The sequence below is a fragment of the Chiloscyllium plagiosum genome, unplaced genomic scaffold (assembly GCF_037043375.1).
Source record: "Chiloscyllium plagiosum isolate Xiang-an unplaced genomic scaffold, Cpla_swu_hap1 HiC_scaffold_37, whole genome shotgun sequence".
Classification (NCBI taxonomy): domain Eukaryota; kingdom Metazoa; phylum Chordata; class Chondrichthyes; order Orectolobiformes; family Hemiscylliidae; genus Chiloscyllium; species Chiloscyllium plagiosum.
The window spans coordinates 3,884,520-3,904,864 of NW_028270175.1; the positions used below are offsets into that span (position 1 = coordinate 3,884,520).

A 20,345-nucleotide genomic window follows, 5' to 3' on the forward strand; every position below is an offset into this window, starting at 1 on the left:
GATATCTCCAAAGGGGAATGAAGCACAAAGCAGTTTTGAATTCATAATAAATATGGCTTTCTTTCTTCTCATTCCGTTGTCACCTCCATTAGCTGTCTTTGAATCATATCAAAAAATATATATTTGAGAAAAAAAACCTTCCACTTATGTAGTGCCATTCACAACCTCAATATACTAACACTTGACTAACCTACTGGTTTTTGGGACTTCTTGGGAAGGAAGCTTCAACTACACAACCATGAGAAACGATCATTCTTCTCGGCAATCTCTCTGGACCGAGGCACGACATTGACTGTGCCATGTAGAGCAGGTGGCTAAACAATTGTTTCCTGATGATATTTCTTGATGTGGTGGTCACTGCCTCCCTAAATGAACATTCTTCACTTTTGTCAGCCACAAATCAGGATCTCCCATGAGTCCGTAGTGATGTTTGAGCTCTTCCTATAAGGTTTTGAGGACATTGCTGCTGCTACTGAGTTCAAAGTGAAACAGTTAGTCCTTAACCACCAGTTCTCCAATTTTCACAAGATAAGTGTAACAATATTTTAATGAATGCGTGATCAGAATATTTGGAATGAAATCTTTGAGCATGTCTTCAATCTGATATGGCCACACTAAATATATTGTGGCAAAAATCACAATTTTGTTACCTCCATTGTTTTGCCTGGTTAAACTGATCAAGTTTTGAGAAGGGGTCACAGTTGTTTTATTCAACCTATCAAGTATTTGGTGAATGTGCAGCTTACGTCTTTGCAAGCTGATGTCCACTTAGTGTTCAGAAGTTCACATGAACCTGAAGCCATTGGTTACATTTCCCAGATTATGTGATATGCAATCCCAATAGTGTCTCCCCACATATGAGAAATTCTAATTTAAAGAAAGAAAAGGTTTGTAATTTTAGATAGCCCTGTTCTTAAGTCAAGACGTTTTTCAGATTTATTTTGAGCTAGTAGCTTTATTGAAGGTCGTTGGCAGTTTTGTAGGTAGGCTAGTGTGCTGTTTCTAGTGGTCTGGCAAATTTGCAATGTTTAAAGTGACTGACAAGACCAGGTTGTAGTCCCACAGGCTAATTTGAAAGCATTTGCTTTCGGAGCGCTGCCCCTTCATCAGGTGGTGAAGGGACACCTGATGAAGTAGCAGTACTCCGAAAACTAATGCTTCCAGATAAGTCTGTGGGACTATACCCTGCTGCTCCACATGATGGTAGACTCTAGAGGAGGGGGGCAATCTCGCGCGCATGCGCCGGAGGAACGGCGTGTCGCTGGAGGTGACGTGTAATGTGTGCGACGCTGCGGCCTTGGAGCGGGCGCCGGGCGATCTGAGGGAGCGAGGTGAGGTCTGAGGCTGAGGGACCGTCAATCTGAGTCGGGTGGAGCCCTTCTCGGCCATCCTGTCCGGTATTCGATAGCGTGAAGCCGGCTGTAATTACCGTCCCGCCGTCCGTGTGGCGGAGTAGGCCCGAGGCGAGCTTCGGCGCCGCGTAGTGAGGGCCCCGCGGCAGTGAGCAGCCAGCCTTCCCCGGCCCCCTGCCCCGGGCCCCGGGCCCCGGCCCCCGCCGCCTCTCACACCCCTACGGCCCACTGCCGGGGCGGAAAAGGCCTTGGTTTCTTTGGGACATTTTGAAACGAAACAATATTTATAGCGTCTCGCCTTTGCCCGTTGTCTCCGGGGAGCGGGCGGTGACCTGCCACTCAGGTTTTATTTTTTTAGGAAACCTGGGCCCAAAAGGAAGGGATGATAATAACTTCGCTAAACACCCAGCTTGGAGGTGAACTGGTACCTTCAGAAGTCTGAAAGGACACATTACTTTTTTTTATTCTTTTCCCCCTCCACCACCATCACCTCCCCCCCCCCCTTTTTTTTCAGTTGCCCCATTGAGGATAAAAGTGTTTTAATTCGGAGGCCTCATCTGGGTCCAACGGGGAAGGAGAGCGAGCTGGCTTGAGGTAACCATTGAAGAGATCTGATATTCAGTTTCATTTGGAGTGTTACTGTTGTGCCCTCTGCTTCAATGTAATAGAATGCAAATTATAACTTTTTATAGAGTCATATTGCATGTAAACAGACTCTTTGGTCCAACGTGCCTGTGCTGCCCAAGTTTCCCAAACTAAACTAGTTCCACTTGCCCAGTCTGGTCCATATCCCTGTGAACCTTTCCTGTTCATGTACTGTACCTATCCAAATGTCTTTTAAATATTGTAACTGCACCTGCATCTACCACTTCTGGGAGTTCATTCCACATACGAACCACACTCTGGAAAAAGTTGCCCCTCAGGTCCCTTTTAAATCTTTCACCTCTCACTTTGAAAATATGATGCTGTCATGATGATCGATGTCAAAAGTGTCATGAGACAATTACATTGCACAATGCTATATGTTCAATTTTATTTTCCATTTGTCTCTCCTATCTTGATGATGCTGACTGTATGGGTGCATAAGTGGTGGCAGATCCCTAGTTTCTTACCCAAGTACTTCACATGTGAACCTGGACAGGAGTGTTAGTAAGTTATTTGATTGTGAAAGGCATCAAAATTGCATCCAAATCTGTTTGGACTTGACTCTCTTGTGCATACAGGATCACTTCATGATGATCAGAAGCAGTCACCCTGAGTAGTTTCCTTTTGCTTTATTGTTGGCTACGATGAGCTGACCTGTGTAGGTAAACCTGTTGCTTAAGCAATCCCTTTACTTACTCCTCTTTAGAAACCCATAATTTGTTTGTACATTGGAAGTTTATAACTGACATGTGAGTACTTCATTTCACTAATCATCTTTGGTTGTAAGTGTGCCCGATGACACTGTCCCATGCTTCAGAGGATTTTGTTTGCTTATAGCAGAGAACTGGACCTAGCGCCATCATAATGGTAATCTATTTACTATCACTCAAGAAGGGGCAGCACGGTGGCTCAGTGGTTAGCACTGCAGCCTCACAGCACCAAGGTTCCCAGGTTCAATTCCAGCCTCTGGTGACTGTGTGGAGTTTGCACATCCTCCCTGTCTCTGCGTGGGTTTCCTCCGGGTGCTCCGGTTTCCTCCCACAATCCAAAGATGTGCAGGTTATGTGAATTGGCCATGCTAAATTGCCCATAGTGTTAGGTGCATTAGTCAGAGGGAAATGGGTCTGGGTGGGTTACTCTTCAGAGGGCCAAAGGGCCTGTTTCCACACTGTAGGGAATTAATCTAAATCTAAAATGTTGATTGAAAATTTAAATTTCTGTGATAGATGTAACTGCTGTGGTTTGTCATTTCTCATCAGTGCAAGTTACAATATACTTTTGTATATTGCAAAATAATTTTGCAAAGTTGCAAAATTAATTTTATTTTCAACAAGTTGATTCTACAATAATCTCTTCTAGTATTGTATATATTACTTCATCATCATATCCTTTCAAAACAACTATGTAGACATAAAATTTAATAACTTGGTTCCTTCAGTGGCCTTTGTTTCTGATCTGCAAATAGCACCAACCTGCACATTTCAAGAAATGAAGGTTATTTTCATACAACATTACTTGTTAATGATACAGAATTAAGTAAGAAATTATTCCAATGAATGGTTTCAAATTTTGTACATCTCCTAAACAGTGGCAGTTCTTGAGAAATTTTAATAGCATTATCTGAAATAAAATAATTTGGTCTTTACTAATTGAACCTGAGTAAAGCTTTGTGATTCTCAAAATGCTATGTAACAGTATTAAGACACGTGTAAACAGTTTGGTTTTACATTATACACTAATGTAGGTTAATAAAAGATACATTGCAAACACTAAACAAAAATAACCACTAATTTCATACCTTTTGCTTTCAGTGTGCTGTATTTAAACATCTGCAGTTCTCTTGGAGCAAGAGTTTATTTGTAAGTCTGAACAGTCACTACAATGACACTTGTAGCAGTATCGTTCTAGTGATAGAAGTTACGTTTATGTTTTCTGTGTTTCATAGTGTCTTAATATAGATTTTGTTCTCTGCTGGAAAATGTTTAACGTGCAGCTTTCCTTTAAATTCTCCATGGATGGGTTGTTGGAAGTACAGTGGAGTCCACGTTTTTCTGTATTATCATGACAACTTATTTAAGATCCCAACTCGTGAATGGACGCCAGTTAATTTTTGGTCGAAAAATGCTGCCATTTTTATTGTCAATTCCTGCCAACTTTTAAAATTTTTAGACAAATGTTCATATTCATGTAGGCTTTATTCTGATTTTTTTTGTCACTTCAGGTTAACTGCATATCAAGGATCATGGGAAGGCACTTGAATGGGAGCTTTTTCAAACCAAGCATTAATTCTGATCTGTCCATTTTATTGACAATTGAGGAGACAAGGCTCATCAGGAAATGAAATTTACAAATGAGCAGTGACATACCAATCACACAATGTAAAAAATGCAATTAATTCAAATATAGTTATGTACTTACTTTAAGTTTCTAATATGCATTTGAGGTTTTGCAGTAATTTTGCTATGCTGTATTAAAGGGTAATTAGTCTGATGCAATTGTTTACAGATCCTTCTAGATGTTAGAACAATGTTAATCTCCACAAAAATGGCAGTAGCAGTTACTGCAAAAAGTGGTTCTTATTTATTTTATATTGATTTTGCAGAATATTTCATTTTGAATGTTTTATTAGAATAATATCCCTTGGCGAAACGGTTACCATTTATTGTCACTTTTTTAAGCTGGCAAATTGGAAGTGACAATAAAAGGACTCCACTGTACTGCAGTAATAAATTGACTGGTATTATCTAATCCAAGATCAAATATCCGCCCCTCTGTCAGAGCAATTATATATGTTCAAAATAAGTATAGATTGTTTTTGAGGAGTGAGCAGTACATTGATGTGCAGGTATTTACTTTTACTTGCTTAAGCTAATTAGAACAGTGTGGTCTGTCACTGTCTAAACAGCTTAATTTTTATCCACCTAAGTTCAAATTCCATAACTCTTTTGAAAAGATTTTGTGGTTAAAATTAGCTTGAGCTGTTACTTGAGTAGGATAAAAGATAATCTTAGTACTAAGCAAAAAGCTTATGAGTATTGTGGAATACATTTTAAAATGTACTTTTATAAATTGCTTTGAAATCCAAGTTGACTTTCCTTCAGGAGAAAGTGAGGACTGCAGATGCTGGAGATCAGAGCTGAAAATGTATTGCTGGAAAAGCGCAGCAGGTCAGGCAGCATCCAAGGAGAAGGAGAATCAACGTTTCGGGCATGAGCCCTTCTTCAGGAATCTTGAAGAAGGGCTCATGCCCGAAATGTCGATGCTCCTGCTCCTTGGATGCTGCCTGACCTGCTGCGCTTTTCCAGCAACACATTTTCAGCTCTGACTTTCCTTCATACTTGTATTGAATATCTTGTGGATCAGAATTGTAACGAATGGAATGTTGTTACTGAGGTATGTAGTATAGCTTGTAAGAAAGATTTTGAACTGAATTTTCTTGAATGTCCAACTACATAATGACCACCCATTGGTCTTTAAGTCCTTCTCAGTCTCTCCTGATGCTTGGAATTATTTAATTGGGGGTGAAGATACCAGTTTGCAAGCTTGACTTTGTATATATAGAAGCAGAATAAATTTTGTCTATTGGTGTAAGTTTGACTTGAAATTTTATTTTTCCAAGAACCTTCTGTAGGAGGAAGGGGCCAGATTCTTTGGAGGAAAAGTGTTTGAGACTTTGTCTGTAGTTCATTAGCAGATCAGAAAGAAGAAATTGTCTGCATTGCACTTTAAGAGCTATAAGTAGTCTGCGTATAACATTTTAAAAGATTTTTTGAAGTCCAGCATGAAATGGTTGAGACAGAAATTTTATGTCTCTCTTAACCTAATGACTAGCATGTAACTGATTCTGTTTTAGCTCAGTGTGGTCTGTCCCAATGGGAGATGAAAAGGATAACTGGAAAGTAAAAACTCTTGAAGAAATTTTGCAGGAAAAGAAACGACGAAAAGAGCAGGAGGAAAAGGGTGATGTGAAACGTCCAAGAAATGTAAGTAGTAATGCTGTCAGCATTTTGTATCCTAAGATCATGTGTTTTTATGGTGTTGCTTATTTTAATGATTATTATAAAATTATTTGTAGAATTCAGTTACCATTTGAGTCAAAGAATCATGTGCCCAATTTCTGTTCATGTGTGACTTGCACTCTGAGTAGACTTGCACCTCCTGTAGGGTGTTGACAGAGTTCTGATATTGCCTGTTCTCTCCTTTTGCTTTCCTGCATGAGAGGCTGCTTTGGAATTATACCATCATAGTATCATTCGCAATTGTTGAATCAAGCTATATTCTTACCTTTTAATAGATTTATCAGTCCTATAGTTGTCTTTGTTTCACTTGACAGCTGTTGAGATTGACATGCTTAATGTGGGGGCCAGGATGCAAATCCGCAATCAGTCACTCTGGTGTAGCATGTGGTATCATTCCTGGAAGTGGTTTTCAAATAAGAGTCGCTAATAATTGTAACTGTTTCCAAAAGTTAGTGAATTATAGAAAATACGGAGGAACCTCGATTATCCGGCATTTGATTAACTGAATTTCGGATTATCTGAACAAGATCACAAGGTCCCAATACTTGGCTAACTATGTTATCCAGCATTCGATTATCTGGAATTTGATTAACTGAATGAAATGTTCCCCGCCCGTGTCCTTCAGATAATCGAGGTTCCTCTGTATAGACTGCAGAGTGCAATGATGAAGCTGCATTTACTTTAATTCTGCTCTTTACAAATGGTGTTAAAGTGGAAAGTTATCATGAAATCCTGTTTGTTAGGACAAGCTCTCACGATGCCATTGGTCAACTGTTACAAGCCTTACTGATAATTGAATGAATTGGAGAACTCAGCAAGTAGTCATCCACAGATTGCTTATGTAGCAGTACTGTAAAGCTTGCTAAGACGTAAGCTGAAATGTTTACTTCTCCAGCTTCTGATGCTGCCTGACTTGCTGTGTTCTTCTAGCCTCCTGCTTGTCAACTTTGGATTCCAGCATCTGCAGTTTTATTTGTCTCAGATTCAATTGGTGATCAACAAAATCGAGCACCATCTTAAATGAGGGTACTCATTATTGATTCATTATGCTGTTTCTGCATTAACCAATGGCAGATGTTCACTGAAGTTGGATAACAGCAGGAATTTTCTGAATGAACCATATGAATGAATTATTATCTTCCATCTTGTAATGTAACATTCAACTTTGTTGCAGTAAGTATTAAATTGATTAATTCTGGCAAGGTTTGAAGTTGATTAATTATTGCATTATTTCACTATGTTCAGTTCTGCTGAATTACCCTTTTGCTTTAGCAAAGAAGGGAAAGGTGATGTCCCGTACTTGTTTTTAAGAACAAAGGTATTTTTGGTGATCTCTTGTGTAGGTGCTGGTGATGGACGGGAATGGACAAAATCAGAAGTCACACGACACCAGGTTATGCTCCAACATGTTTATTTGAAAGCGCAAGCTTTTGGAGCGCTTCTCCTTCATAAGGTGAAGTGAAAGCTTGTCATTCCAAATAAACCTATTAGACTATAACCTGGTGTTGTGTATCTTCTGATCTGGTAATCTGAGTATGTTAGTCTAACTGGCTAGCAACAGACAAGTGAAATTGTGCCAAGTAGTGAAATTAAAAAGTCATTAAATCGGAACAGGGATCTTTTACTGAAATTATATAGTGCCTTTGTGAGACCACACCTGGTCTATTATGTGCATGTTTCGTCTCCTTATTTGAGAAAGGATGTTTTGGTTAAAAAGGGAGTGCAGCAAAGCTTTATCAGACTCGTTCTTGGGATGGCAGAGCTGATGTATGAGGAGAGATTGAATCAGTTAGGATTATTTGAACGCAAAGGGACAGGTGGTCTGAGGTGCATTTGTTTTAATGTGCGAAGTGTAGTAGGTAAGGCAGATGAACTTAGAACTTGGATTAGTACCTGGGAGTATGATGTTATTGCTATTACTGAGACATGGTTGAGGAAAGGGCAAGATTGGCAACTAAATATCCCAGGATATAGATTGTTCAGGCAGGATAGGGAGGGAGGTGGAAGGGGTGGAGGAGTTGCATTACTGGTCAGAGAGAATATCACAGCTGTGCTGAAGGAGGGCACTATGGAGGACTTGAGCAGTGTGGCAATATAGAAATCGGAAGGGTGTGGTAACAATGTTGGGGCTGTACTACAGACTTACCAATAGCGAGTGTGAGATAGAGGTACAAACATATAAACAGGTTATGCAAATATGTAGGAGCAACAGGGTGGTGGTGATGGAAGATTTTAATTTTCCCAACATTGACTGGGATTCACTTAGTGTTAGAGATTTAGGTGGAGCAGAATTTGTAAGGAACATCCAGGAGGGTTTTGTAGCGAACTATGTAAATAGTCCAACTCGAGAAAGGGCCATACTGGACCTGGTGTTGGCGAATGAGCCCGGCCAGGAGGTTGAAGTTTCAGTAAGGAATTCCTTTGGGAATAGTGATCACAATTCCATAAGTATTAGAATACTCTTGGACAAAGACAAGAGTGGTCCTAAAGGAAGAGTGCAAAACTGGGGGAAGGCCAACTATAGCGAAATTTGGCAGGAGCTGGGGAATGTAGATTGGGGGCAGCTGTTTGAGGGTAAATCAACATTTGATAAGTGGGAGGATTTTAAAGAGAGGTTGATTTAGAGTGCAGGATAGAATGTCCCTGTGAAAATGAGGGATAGAAACGGCAAGATTAGGGAACTGTGGATGACAGGTAAAATTGTGAGACTATTTAAGAGGAAAAAGGATGCATACATGAGGTCTAGGTGACTGGAAATAGATGGAGAATATTGGGAACATAGGACCAATCTGAAACGAGGAATTAAGAGGGCTAAAAGAGGTCATGAAATATCTTTAATAAACAGGGTTAGGGAAAATCGCAAGGCCTTTGAGTCATGTATAAAGAGCAAGAGGATAACTAGAGAAAGGACAAAAGAGGAAAGTTGCGTGTGGGGTCGGAAAAAATGGGTGAGATTCTTAATGATTACTTTGCATTGGTATTCACCGATGAGGGGGACATGAGAGATGGTGAGGATAGGGACAGATGTTTGATTACTCTACATAAAGTTGGTATGAGGAGGGAGGACATGTTGGGTATTCTAAAAGGCATTAAGGTGGATGAGTGCCCAGGTCCGGAAGGGAACTGTCCCAGATTACTGAGGGAAGTGAGAGAGGAAATAGCTGGGGCATTAACAGATATCTTTGCAGCATCCTTGAACACATCCTTAACAAATTGCTAATGTTGTCCCCTTGTTTCAGAAGGGTAGCAGAGATAATCCAGGTAATTTTCGACCAGTGAGCCTGATAAAAACAATGACTGCAGATGCTGGAAACCAGATTCTGGATCAATGGTGCTGGAAGAGCACAGCAGTTCAGGCAGCATCGAGGAGCTTCAGCAAAATCGACGTTTCGGGCAAAAGCCCTTCATCAGGAATAAAGGCAGAGAGCCTGAAGCGTGGAGAGATAAGTTAGAGGAGGGTGGAGGTGGGGAGAGAGTAGCATAGAGTACAATGGGTGAGTGGGGGAGGAGATGAAGGTGATAGGTCAGGGAGGAGAGGGTGGAGTGGATAGGTGGAAAAGGAGCTAGGCAGATCAGACCAGTCTGGACAAGTCAATGGGGACTGGAAGTTTGAAACTAGGATGAGGTGGGGGAAGGGGAAATGAGGAAGCTATTGAAGTCCACATTGATGCCCTGGGGTTGAAGTGTTCCGAGGCGGAAGATGAAGCATTCTTCCTCCAGTCGTCTGGCGGTGAGGGAACAGCGGTGAAGGAGGCCCAGGACCTCCATGTCCTCGGCAGAGTGGGAGGGGGAGTTGAAATGTTGGGCCTTGGGGCGGTTTGGTTGATTGGTGCGGGTGTCTCGGAGATGTTCCCTAAAGCGCTCTGCTAGGAGGTGCCCAGTCTCCCCAATGTAGAGGAGACCCCATCGGGAGGAACAGATACAATAAATGATATTAGTGGATGTGCAGGTAACATTTTGATGGATATGGAAGGCTCCTTTAGGGCCTTGGATAGAGGTGAGGGAGGAGGTGTGGGCACAGGTTTTACAGTTCCTGCGGTGGCAGGGGAAAGTGCTAGGATGTGAGGGGGGGGCGTGGACCTGACCAGGTAGTGTGCCTGATGTCAATGGTAGGGAAGTTGCTGGAGAAGATAGAGGGATAGGATCTACTTACGCCTGGAAGAAAATGGGCTTATCAGTGAAAGGCAGCATGGTTTGTGCAGGGAAAGTCATGCCTTACCAAATTAATAGAATTCTTTAAGAAAGTGACAAAGTTGATGAGGGAAGGGCAGTAGATGTCATATACATGGACTTCAGTAAGGCGTTTGATAAGGTTCCCCGTGGTAGGCTGATGGAGAATGGGAATTTGCATGGGGTGCAGGGTGTATTAGCTTGATGGATAGAGAACTGGCTGGGCAACAGGACACAGTAGTAGTGAAAGGCAGTTTCTCAGAATGGAGAACTGTGACCGGTGGTGTCCCACAGGGATTTGTGCTGGGGCCTCTGTTGTTTGTGATGTACATAAATGATCTGAAAGAAGGTATAGGTGGTCTGATTAGCAAGTTTGCAGGTGACACTAAGATTGGTGTAGCAGATAGTGAAGGGGACTGTCCGGAAATGCAGCAACATATAGAGAAATGAGAGAGTTGGGCAGAGAAATGGCTGGTGGAGTTCAATCCGGGCGAGGTGATGCATTTTGGAAGATCCAATTCGCGAGTGAACTATATGGTAAATGGAAAAGCTCTGGGGAAAAATGATATACAGAGTTCTGGGTGTTCAGGTCCATTGTATCCTGAAAGTGGCAATGCAGGTCGATAAAGTGGTCAAGGAGGTATACTTTCCTTCATCGGACGGGGCACTGAGTACAAGAGTTGGCGGGTCATGTTACGGTTGTAAAGGACTTTGGTTCAGCCACGTTTGGAATACTGCATACAGTATTCCAAGCGTGACCAGAATGATGTGGCTGCTTTGGAGAGGGTGCAGAGGAGGTTCACCAGGCTGTTGCCTGGTATGGAGGATGCTAGCTATGACGAGAGGTTGAGTAGATTAGGATTATTTTCATTCGAAAGACAGAGATTGAGGGGAGACCTGATTGAGGTCTACAAAATCATGAGAGGTATAGGGTGGATGGCAAGAAGCCTTTTCCCAGAGTGAGGGACTCAATTACTAGGGGGTCACGAGTTAAAGCTAAGAGAGGAAAGTTTAAGGGAAATATGTGGAAAGTTCTTTGTGCTGAGGTTGGTGGGTACCTGGAACACATCACCAGTGGAGGTGGTGAGGACAGGCACAATAGTGTCATTTAAGATGTATCTAGACAGCTAAATGAATGGGCAGGGGGCAGAGGGGTACAGATCTTTGGAAAGTAGGCTACAGGTTTAGATAGAGGATCTGGATTGGCACAGGCTTGGAGGGTCGAAGGGCCTGTTCCAGAGCTGTAATTTTCATTATTCTTTGTATATTCACTGGAGTTCAGAAGAATGGGAGAATATCATAGAAACCTATAAAATTCTGACAAGATAGATAGAGGAAGGATGTTCCTGATGGTGCTGGTGGTGGGCGGGCTATGAGAGGTGGTTCCAGAAGCAGGGGTTACAGTCAAGAATACAAGTTCAATCATCTAGGACTGAGATTTGGAAAATGTTTTCATTCAGAGTTAAAGTGAGAACATGGTATGAATTCGAGGCGAAGATAGATGTAGCACTTATGGCTGTAGGGAATCAAAGGATATGGCAGGAAAGCAGGAGCTGGCTATTGAGTTGAATGATCAGCCATGATCATAATAAATAATGGAACAATTTCGAAGGGCCAGATGGTCCACTCCTCCCATCTTCTGTTTTCTATATATAACTAGTAACGAATTTGCTAAGTCTTATACAGCACCTTCCAAACTTATTACCTTTACTACCTAGAGGACAAAGGCAGCAGCTATGTGGGAACATCACCTGCATCCACCTGTATTCTTGACCCTCCAAGCCACCAAGCTTTTTGACTCAAGTGAGGTGCTCTTCCTTCAAAATCTTGCAATTCCTTTCCTCGCAGCAATAAGGTGTACCTCTGTTCCAAGGATTTGAGCAGCTTAAGAAGGCAGATCATTTATGTATATCACAAACAACAGTGGGCCCAGCAACTCCTTCAGGTTAATTAGGAGTGGGCAATAAATGCTGCCTGGCAATGATGCCTGCATATTATGGATGAATTAAACAAAAAGTGGGCTCATAACCGAAAACCGCTGTGAAAGCTACCTGACAGTCCAGAAAGAATAGGCAGGTAGTGCAGGAGTTCCTTAGGGTCCCATTTACTAACCAGTATTCCATTTTGGAAACTGATGAAGGTGCTGGTACCTCAGAGGAATACAGTAAGACCCAGGCTTCTAGCACCACAAGTGGCTTGACTGTAGAGGGTAATAGGACTGAAGAAAGGAAGAGCAATAGTAATAGAAGATTCTTTAATCTTTGGAGCAGACAGGCTGCGATTGAAGACTGACTCCAGGATGCTCGCTTGCCTACCAGGTGCCAGGATCAGAGATGTCGCTGTACAGCTGCAGGGCATCCTGAAAGCGGAGGATGATAGGTTAGAGGTCATGGTACGTGTTGGTTCCAATGGTATGGGCAAAATGAGGAATGAGGTTCTTACATCGAGAGTTCAGGACTTTAGATGGTAGATTAAAAAGCAGGACCTCGATGATTGTAACCTATGGATTACTCTCGGTGCCACATACCGAGTTTAGAAATAGGACAGCTGAATGCGTGGTTCTAGAGTTGGTGTAAGAAGGAGGGTTTTAGATTCCTGGATCACTGGGACCGTTTTTGGGGAAGATGGGATGTGTACAGATGGCACAGCCTGCTCCTGAACCACATTGGGACAAGCAGATGGGTCTGCTAGTGCTGTTGGGAAAAGTTTAAACTGGTCTGTCGGGGGAAGGGGACAAATAAAATTTTGACACATCATATTATAGCAAAGGAAGCAAGTCAGAGTAAGTTCAGCTTTGTTGAGTGTCAAAAGAGTAAGGCACGGCTGAATGGTCTTTAATGCTAGGACTGTAATCGGTAAGACTGATGAGTTAATGGCATGGATTGACACATAGATGTCTGATATTGTCATTACAGAAACATGGCTGAGGGAAAGGCTGGACTGGCAACTCATCATTCCAGGGTGTCAGACCTTTAGGTGAGACAGAGGAGGCTGTAAAAAGGATGATGGTGTAGCATTATTAATTAAGGAGTGAATTACTGCAGTCGGATGAGATGATATCTTGGAAGGACCTTCAAAAGAGGCTTTGTAGTTGGAATTTAAGAATGTTAAGCGGGCAACCAGTTACTGGGAGTGTATTATAGACCCCCAAAGAGTCAGCGGAAATAGAGAAACAAATATGTAGACAGTTCACAAAGCTGTGTAAGAGTAATAATGTATAATTATACTCAAGGTTTTCAACTTTCTCAGCATAAATTGAGAAAGCCATAGTCTTAAGGTTTAGAGGGGGTTTCTTGAAAGGTATTTTTTGTAACAATATGTTGAAGGCCCAAGAGGGGTGCTGCAGTGGTTGATCTGGTTCTTGGGAATGATGCTGGACAAGGGTCAGTGGAGCATTTAGGTGATATCGACCACAACAAAGTACGGTTTAAATTTATTCTGGACAAGGAAAAAGATGACTTGCAAAAGATGGCTTTGGATTGGGAGAAGGCAGATTTTATTAAAATAAAGCAGAATCTGGCCACAGTAAACTGAAAACCACTCCTTGCAGGTAAATCTACAACAGAGCAATGGGGGGCATTTAGAAAGGAGCTGAGGAAGAGAACAGGTCAATGTGTACCTTTTTAGAGGAAAATATGAGCAATAAGTTCAGAGAACCCTGGATTGCTAGGAGAGTTAAGTCCAAAGGGAACAATTCAGTTGCCACCCTAGAGGAATATGGGAAATACAGGAGGGAACTTAAAGTAATTAAAAGAACAATAAGGAATTTGAAAAAGGATTAGTGAACAGGATTAGGGAGAATCCGAAAATATTTTATGAATACATTAAAGGGAAGAGGTTAACCAGGGAAGAGTAGAGCCCATCGGGGAGCAAGGGTCCAACCTGTATGTAAATCCGCAGGATATTGGAAGGTTGTTAGATGAATATTTCTCTTTGGCCTTCACTTTGGAAAAGGAATACATTGATACGGAATTCAGGAAAAGGGACTGTGAGGAACTTGCACAGGTTGACATAGGGAGGTATTGGAGGCTCTGTCAGGCTTAAAAATAGACAATTTCCTTGGCCCAGATGAACTGCATCCCAGGCTGCTGTGGGAGGTGAAGCAGGAAATTGCAGGGGTTCTGACGCTTTAAATTCCCCTCTGGCCATGGGGGAATTGCCACAGGACTGAGGATGGCTACTGTGGTTCCATTTTTTAAGACCCCAAGTTTGGTAGAGTGGTTTAAAGCGAAGCTTCTGGTTATAGGCTACAGAAAGATATAGATGGGTTGGGCAGGCCAATGGCAGTTGGTATTTAACCCTGCCAAATGTGTGAGGTGATGCACTTTGGAAGAGGAACAAGATGAGGGAGTGTTTAATGAATGGCAGGACACTGGGTAGCTTCGAGGAACAGAGCGATCTTGGGATAATTATTCACCGATTCCTGAAGTTCGCAGGGCATGTGAATAGGATAATTAAGACATATGTGATGTTTACTTTCATTTGTTATGGCATAGAGTATAAGAACAAGGAGATAATGTTGTACAGGTGCTGGGTCAGTCCACAACTGGAGTACTGTGTGCAGTTCTGATTACCTCACTACAGGAAGGATGTGATAGCAGTAGAGGGGGGAGGCAGAGGAGGTACGCTTAGGTGTTCCCTGGGATGAAGAAATTGAGCCACAAGGAGAGACCTGTTAGGCTTAATTGTTTTCTTTTGAGCAGAAAAGTCTAAGGGGAGATATTGTTGAGGTGTATGAGATTGAGGGCTATGAATGGGGTGAGCAGAGAGCAGCTGTTCCCTTTGATTGAGAGGTCAGTCATGAGAGGGCATAGTTTAGGGTAAGAGTCAGGAGATTCAGAAGGGATGGGAAAAAAATCTCTTCACTCAGTGGGTGATGGGAACCTGGAATGCACTACCTGGGAAGGTAGTAGATGCTGGAAACCTTAAATCCTTAAAAATTATTTGGATGAGTACTTCAAATTTCATAACATTCAAGGAATTGAGGCAGGTACATGAAATTGAGATTAGTATACTTTTAGTGGTAGTTGTGTTGGTGCAGACTCGATGGGTTGAAGGGCCTTTTATGCGCTGCATGATTCTGATTGTCATAAAGCCTGACTGGTTCACTAAAGCCCTTCAAGTAAGGAAACTAATTACATTGGCCTGATCTAGCTTACACGTAACTCCAGTTGCACATAGTCTGGTTGACTGAATACTTTCATGACTACTGGGAAAGGGCATAAATGTTGTCTTATCAACCTCTCCTATATCTCAGGACGAGGTTTGGTTTTTATAGTTCACAACTTCCAATTCAGTGATGAGCTTGTGAGCAGGTTAATTCAGTTCAGAAAGCTTTTCATCTTGATTTCACAAGATATATAATATGCTCTGTTGGTTGGCTTTGAACAATTGACAAAGTCCTTAGAAGGCAGAACTCATTGTGAACTTGTTTTAGATATTGATAAATACTGAAACTTAAGACAAATTATAAAGGTACCCTTCAGACAGCAAATAAATTTTTCATTTTATTTAATTGCATAAATCACAACTTGAATACCCTCTTGCAAGAAAAATATGTCTTTCTCGGTTCATTTATAGCCCTCGCTGTGGAGGTGCCCATCCAGAATTCTGGTTAGTTATTTTCCTTTTTTCTGGTGATATAATTAGTTACTTTTTAATCTACTGTAAGAATTAGTATATTGTATTGTCATATGTTATAACTGAAAAAATTATGACTTGTATTGATTTGCTTGGTTTCTAAAATATATACCATCCTTTTATAGAGTCATAGAGTTGTACAGCATGGAAAAAGACCCTTTGGTCGGCATGGATGTGTTGGACCAGATATCTAAATTGATTTGGTCCTATTTGTCAGCATTTGGCCCATATCCCTCTAAATCCATCCTGTTAATGTGCCCATCCAGATCCCTTTTAAATGTTGTAATAGTACCAGCCTCCACTGGTCACTCATTCCATACATGCAGCACCCTATGCATGAAAGCATTATCCCTTAGTTCCCTTTCAAATCTTTCCCCTCATCTTAAACTGATGCTGTCTAGCTTTGGACATCCCTACCCCGGGAGAAAGACCTTGGCTATTCACCCTATCCATGCCCCTCATGATTCTCTAACTCTATGTGGTCACCCCTCAGCCTCGACGCTCCAGGGCAAATAGTCCCTTCCTATTCAGCCTCTCCCTACAGCTCAAACCCTTCAACCCCAGCAATATCCTCATGAATCTTATCTGCATCCTTTCAAGTTTAACAGCATCTTTCCTATTGCAGGGAGACCAGAATTGAACGCAGTATTCTAAAAGTGGCCTAACCAATATCCTATACAGCCACAACATGACCTCCCAATTCTTTCCTCAGTGCACTGATCAATAAGGGTGAAATGTCTACTTTACTACCCTGTCTACCTGTGACTCCACCTTCAAGGAACTATGAACTTGCACCCAAGTTCTCTTCGTTTGGCAACACTCACCAGGACTCCATCATTACATTTATAAGTCCTGCCTTGACTTACCTTACCCAAATGCAACACCTCACATTTGTCTAAATTAAACTTCATCTGCCACTTCGTGGCTCATCTGATCAAGGTCTTGTGTACTCTGCGATAACCTTCTTCACTGTCCACTATGCCAACACTTTTGGTATCATCTGCAAACCTACTAACCATTCCTCCTATATTCACATCCAAATCATTTAATTTTCTCTGGGGCAAAGGATCTGAATTTATTAAATTCAATCCTGTTCTATTTTATAGATTGGTCATAATTAGAAGATAAATCGAAGAAAAATTGAAATTTAATTTGACCCTGCCAGTACTTCTATATTAGTTTTTAACTTCTGTAGTGTAATGGTCATGTTTACTTGTCTATTATTCAGTATTTGGGTCACCAACAAGGATACTTGTTCACAGTCTGTCCCATATTGTCATGTCTGACAGCGCACCCAAGGTTGAGCATCTATGATGTGGTCATTTCAGTTTTAAAGATCTAGGCTTTCAATTTGCCTGGACCGCTCAAAAGTTTTTAAAAGCCTATCTACATCTGCCAAACCACTTTCAGGCAAAAGGAGCAAGATAAGTAAAATATTTATAATTACATTTTTACAAGGAAGAAGAATTAGTAACAGATATAAATAATGAAGATAACAAAATTTAACATTTCTAAAGGAAGTGCTGTGAACTGAGTTGTCTCAGTCTCTGTAAGAGGCTTGATCTCCTGATCTGTGTCGAGTTACTCTCCTTGACAGTACTTACTGCTGTACAGTAAAGTCCATGTCAATCCAACAGTCGAATATATTTGAGGAAGTCTTTTGTAATGTTTTCTTCATGTTACGTAAACAATGTTTTTTAGGCTTTTCTTCAGCCTCTAAACTGAGATGAGTGGGAGAAGGTCAGTTAGCTGCCTTGTGTCTGATCCACCAGTCAGTTAAATCGTGATCTCTGACCTAACTCCATACAAGTCTGCCCTCTGCTCCACTTCCTTTCAGACCTTTTGGTTAACAAAATTCTAGCATTTATTTAAAATTAACAATTAAGCTAGCATCCGTAACATTAGAGACCCAGTTCACCTTAAGGATAGTTAGTGATGGGCAACAAATGTCAGCATAGCCAACAGTGGTCACACTACATGTAAGAATGTTTAAAAATACTATTTAAAGAAAGAGATCCAAACTTCCACCACCCTTTGTGTGTGAAAGTCTTTACTGGTGTCACTCCTGAAAGGTTTAATACTGATTTTTTAATGAGATTCCCTAACTGGAGGAAATAGTTTCTCTCTATCTAACATCTTTGTTTCCTGTAACACCTTCAATACCTCCATCAAATCAACCTTTCAGTTTCTGTTTTTCACCGTAAATGACCCTAGTTTGTGTAATGATTTCATCCCTTGTAATTTTTGTTTATTAGTGCTGTTATAGTTATTGCTTCTCTGAACGTTCCTTACGGTGCGTATATGTGCTTTCTCCTCACTAGGTTGCTACCCAGTTGGTTTATTTACCAACCCAGTGAAGTTTTTGAAATTGCTGCCAATTACCTTTTAACCAGCATTGCAGGAACATTTGTTTGAAAGTAATTGCATGTCATGGTGTGACAACTATAAGTTTTAAAGCCAGCCTGAACTTTGGATTTTAGTTAAAAATAATCTGTGGAAGTATTTTTCACCTTACTGAGTGAAATATTCCACAGACGCACAGTATCTTTGATACTTTAAGCTAATGATAGAAATGTATTGAAAAATTTATAAAAAATATGACTCTAAAATTATTGGTCAACATTTGTTACTAAGGTGTCGCAGAGGTCTTATTTTCAAAATAGTACAGAAATGTGTGTTGTTGGTACCAAAGTGAAGTCCTTTTATTGTCCCTTTCAATTTGCCAGCAGAAAGAAAATCTTTTAAGGAGGTGACAATAAAGGGATCTTTCCTAAATGTGATATACTTTTCTGCAGGAATTTTGGTGCTTTGCAATATAGGTGCAGGGAAACAGATCCCTTTTCCAGCAACTGCTACTGTTTTTATGAAAGTTGTAAATTTGAAAATGGATTTTAACACTCGCCTGTGGTTAAACTGCAGAATGTTGAATGCTAAAGAGCATTTTGGCTACTAAAAACAACTATCAAATCCTGTGGTATCAGGTGTACAAATTAAGTTGTGTGACTTCTCTATGCCACTGTTTTCATTTTTAGATTTTTTACAAGCCTTGACATTCTCACAAAAATCTGTAACACGTGACATTTCAAGCCCTCAAGTGATGAGAAAACTACTAAAGTGTAGACGGAAATGAGAAAAATGATTGTGGAAATTGATGATGAAAAATGTCATAAGACCAGATTAATTAGAACATGAGAAAAGTGTCATAGACAAGATGTGAAAACTAAAATGTTAACAGTGTGAAACAGTCCAGAATTACCATTCTATTTTTATACATCTCAGTTGGATGACAGGGATTCTAAGCGGGACTCACTGGAGGAAGGAGAGCTTCAGGAACACAAGGACAAGATGGAGATAACTATACGCAATTCACCACATCGACGAGAAGGATCTATAGATGATCGGTATGTTTTCCAATTTAAAAAGAAACACTTATTAATGTCCTCCCAGTAAACTTCAATATAAACGCCTATTCAAAAAAAGTTCAGGCCAAATACTTTTTATTTTGCAGATCAGTGAAAGGAGTCATTGACCCTTAATGTAGATCTATCACCAGTTTGATGCTGTTCTTCAAGCTTAATATGTTTTCCACCTGTAGCGAAAATGTGATTTTGTGTGATCCGTTTAGAGGAACCTCGATTAGCCGAACAAGATGGGCAGGCTCGATTTTGTTCAGATAATTGATTATTTGGATAATTGATTTTTTACCTTAAAAAGGGAAGCCATGCTGATCTAATGCTGTGCTGTACTGGAGAATTTGTTTAAATGTATAATCTTAACGTATTGAGCGTAAGAGGACACACATTTCACATGATGAACAAAATAAAGCATGATAACGTGAGAAAACCTTTGTGAAAATACAGCAGTAGTTTGCATTTGGCAAGGAGTGGTGAAGACAGCTTTAAACAAGGTCCCAAACAGCTTCTACGATCACGAGCAATTTTCAGTTTCCAGGAATTATGTCTTGCGATAGAAAGGCAGAAACACAGCCTCACACATGCATTTATGTTCTCGGCCTTTTGTTTCATGAATGGCCTGGTAAAGTGGCGGGAATACTGTAAAACACTTTTGCAAAGGGCTGTGTATCCAGTAAAAGTATCCAGTCGCTGATGCTTGAGCTGCTTGTTTTTGTTTTTGCCAGCGTTTTCACATGTTCTTCAGTACAAGAAAATCGAATACACTTACCTCTTTGATGTAAAGTTTTTGCGGCATCTTCCGATAATCTGAAATTCAGATAATCGATATTTGGATAATCGAGGTTCCTCTTCATTGTGTTTTGAAACTACCTGTTAAAAAGAGAGAATTCAAAGAACAGTTATTTGGCAACTTCTCCTCTAATAATAGCAGTTTATTTACTCAGAAAGCTGGTCCATTTTAAAATGTTTTTATTTTGAAAATTATATTGGCATGAATGAAGTCCCACAGTCTTTTGTTTCCATTCTTGGTATTGGCATCAATTGAAGTAGTGCAGCTCTTTTCCCAAGTGCCCATGAAAATAAAACATTTGATCATTTTTTGGCAT

General features: G+C 40.8%; 1 protein-coding gene across 12 annotated transcripts in view; it reads left to right on the forward strand.

Annotated features, from left to right (window-relative positions):
• Positions 1-1,300: 1,300 nt before the first annotated feature.
• Positions 1,301-20,345, forward strand: part of cdk11b (cyclin dependent kinase 11B) — a 63,850-nt gene continuing 44,805 nt past the window's right edge. For 2 of the 12 annotated variants that reach the window (XM_087980228.1, XM_043676278.2), the window contains exons 1-6: positions 1,352-1,946; positions 3,809-3,856; positions 4,219-4,375; positions 5,851-5,980; positions 15,767-15,799; positions 19,106-19,227. In XM_087980228.1, coding sequence (XP_087836354.1) covers positions 5,870-5,980; positions 15,767-15,799; positions 19,106-19,227 — 266 coding nt within the window. In that variant the 5' untranslated portion in view covers positions 1,352-1,946; positions 3,809-3,856; positions 4,219-4,375; positions 5,851-5,869. Of the gene's footprint in view, positions 1,332-1,351; positions 1,947-3,808; positions 3,857-4,218; positions 4,376-5,850; positions 5,981-15,766; positions 15,800-19,105; positions 19,228-20,345 lie in introns of those variants that run through there. The other 10 variants (XM_087980231.1, XM_087980233.1, XM_087980230.1 and 7 more) reach the window with 7 other exon arrangements.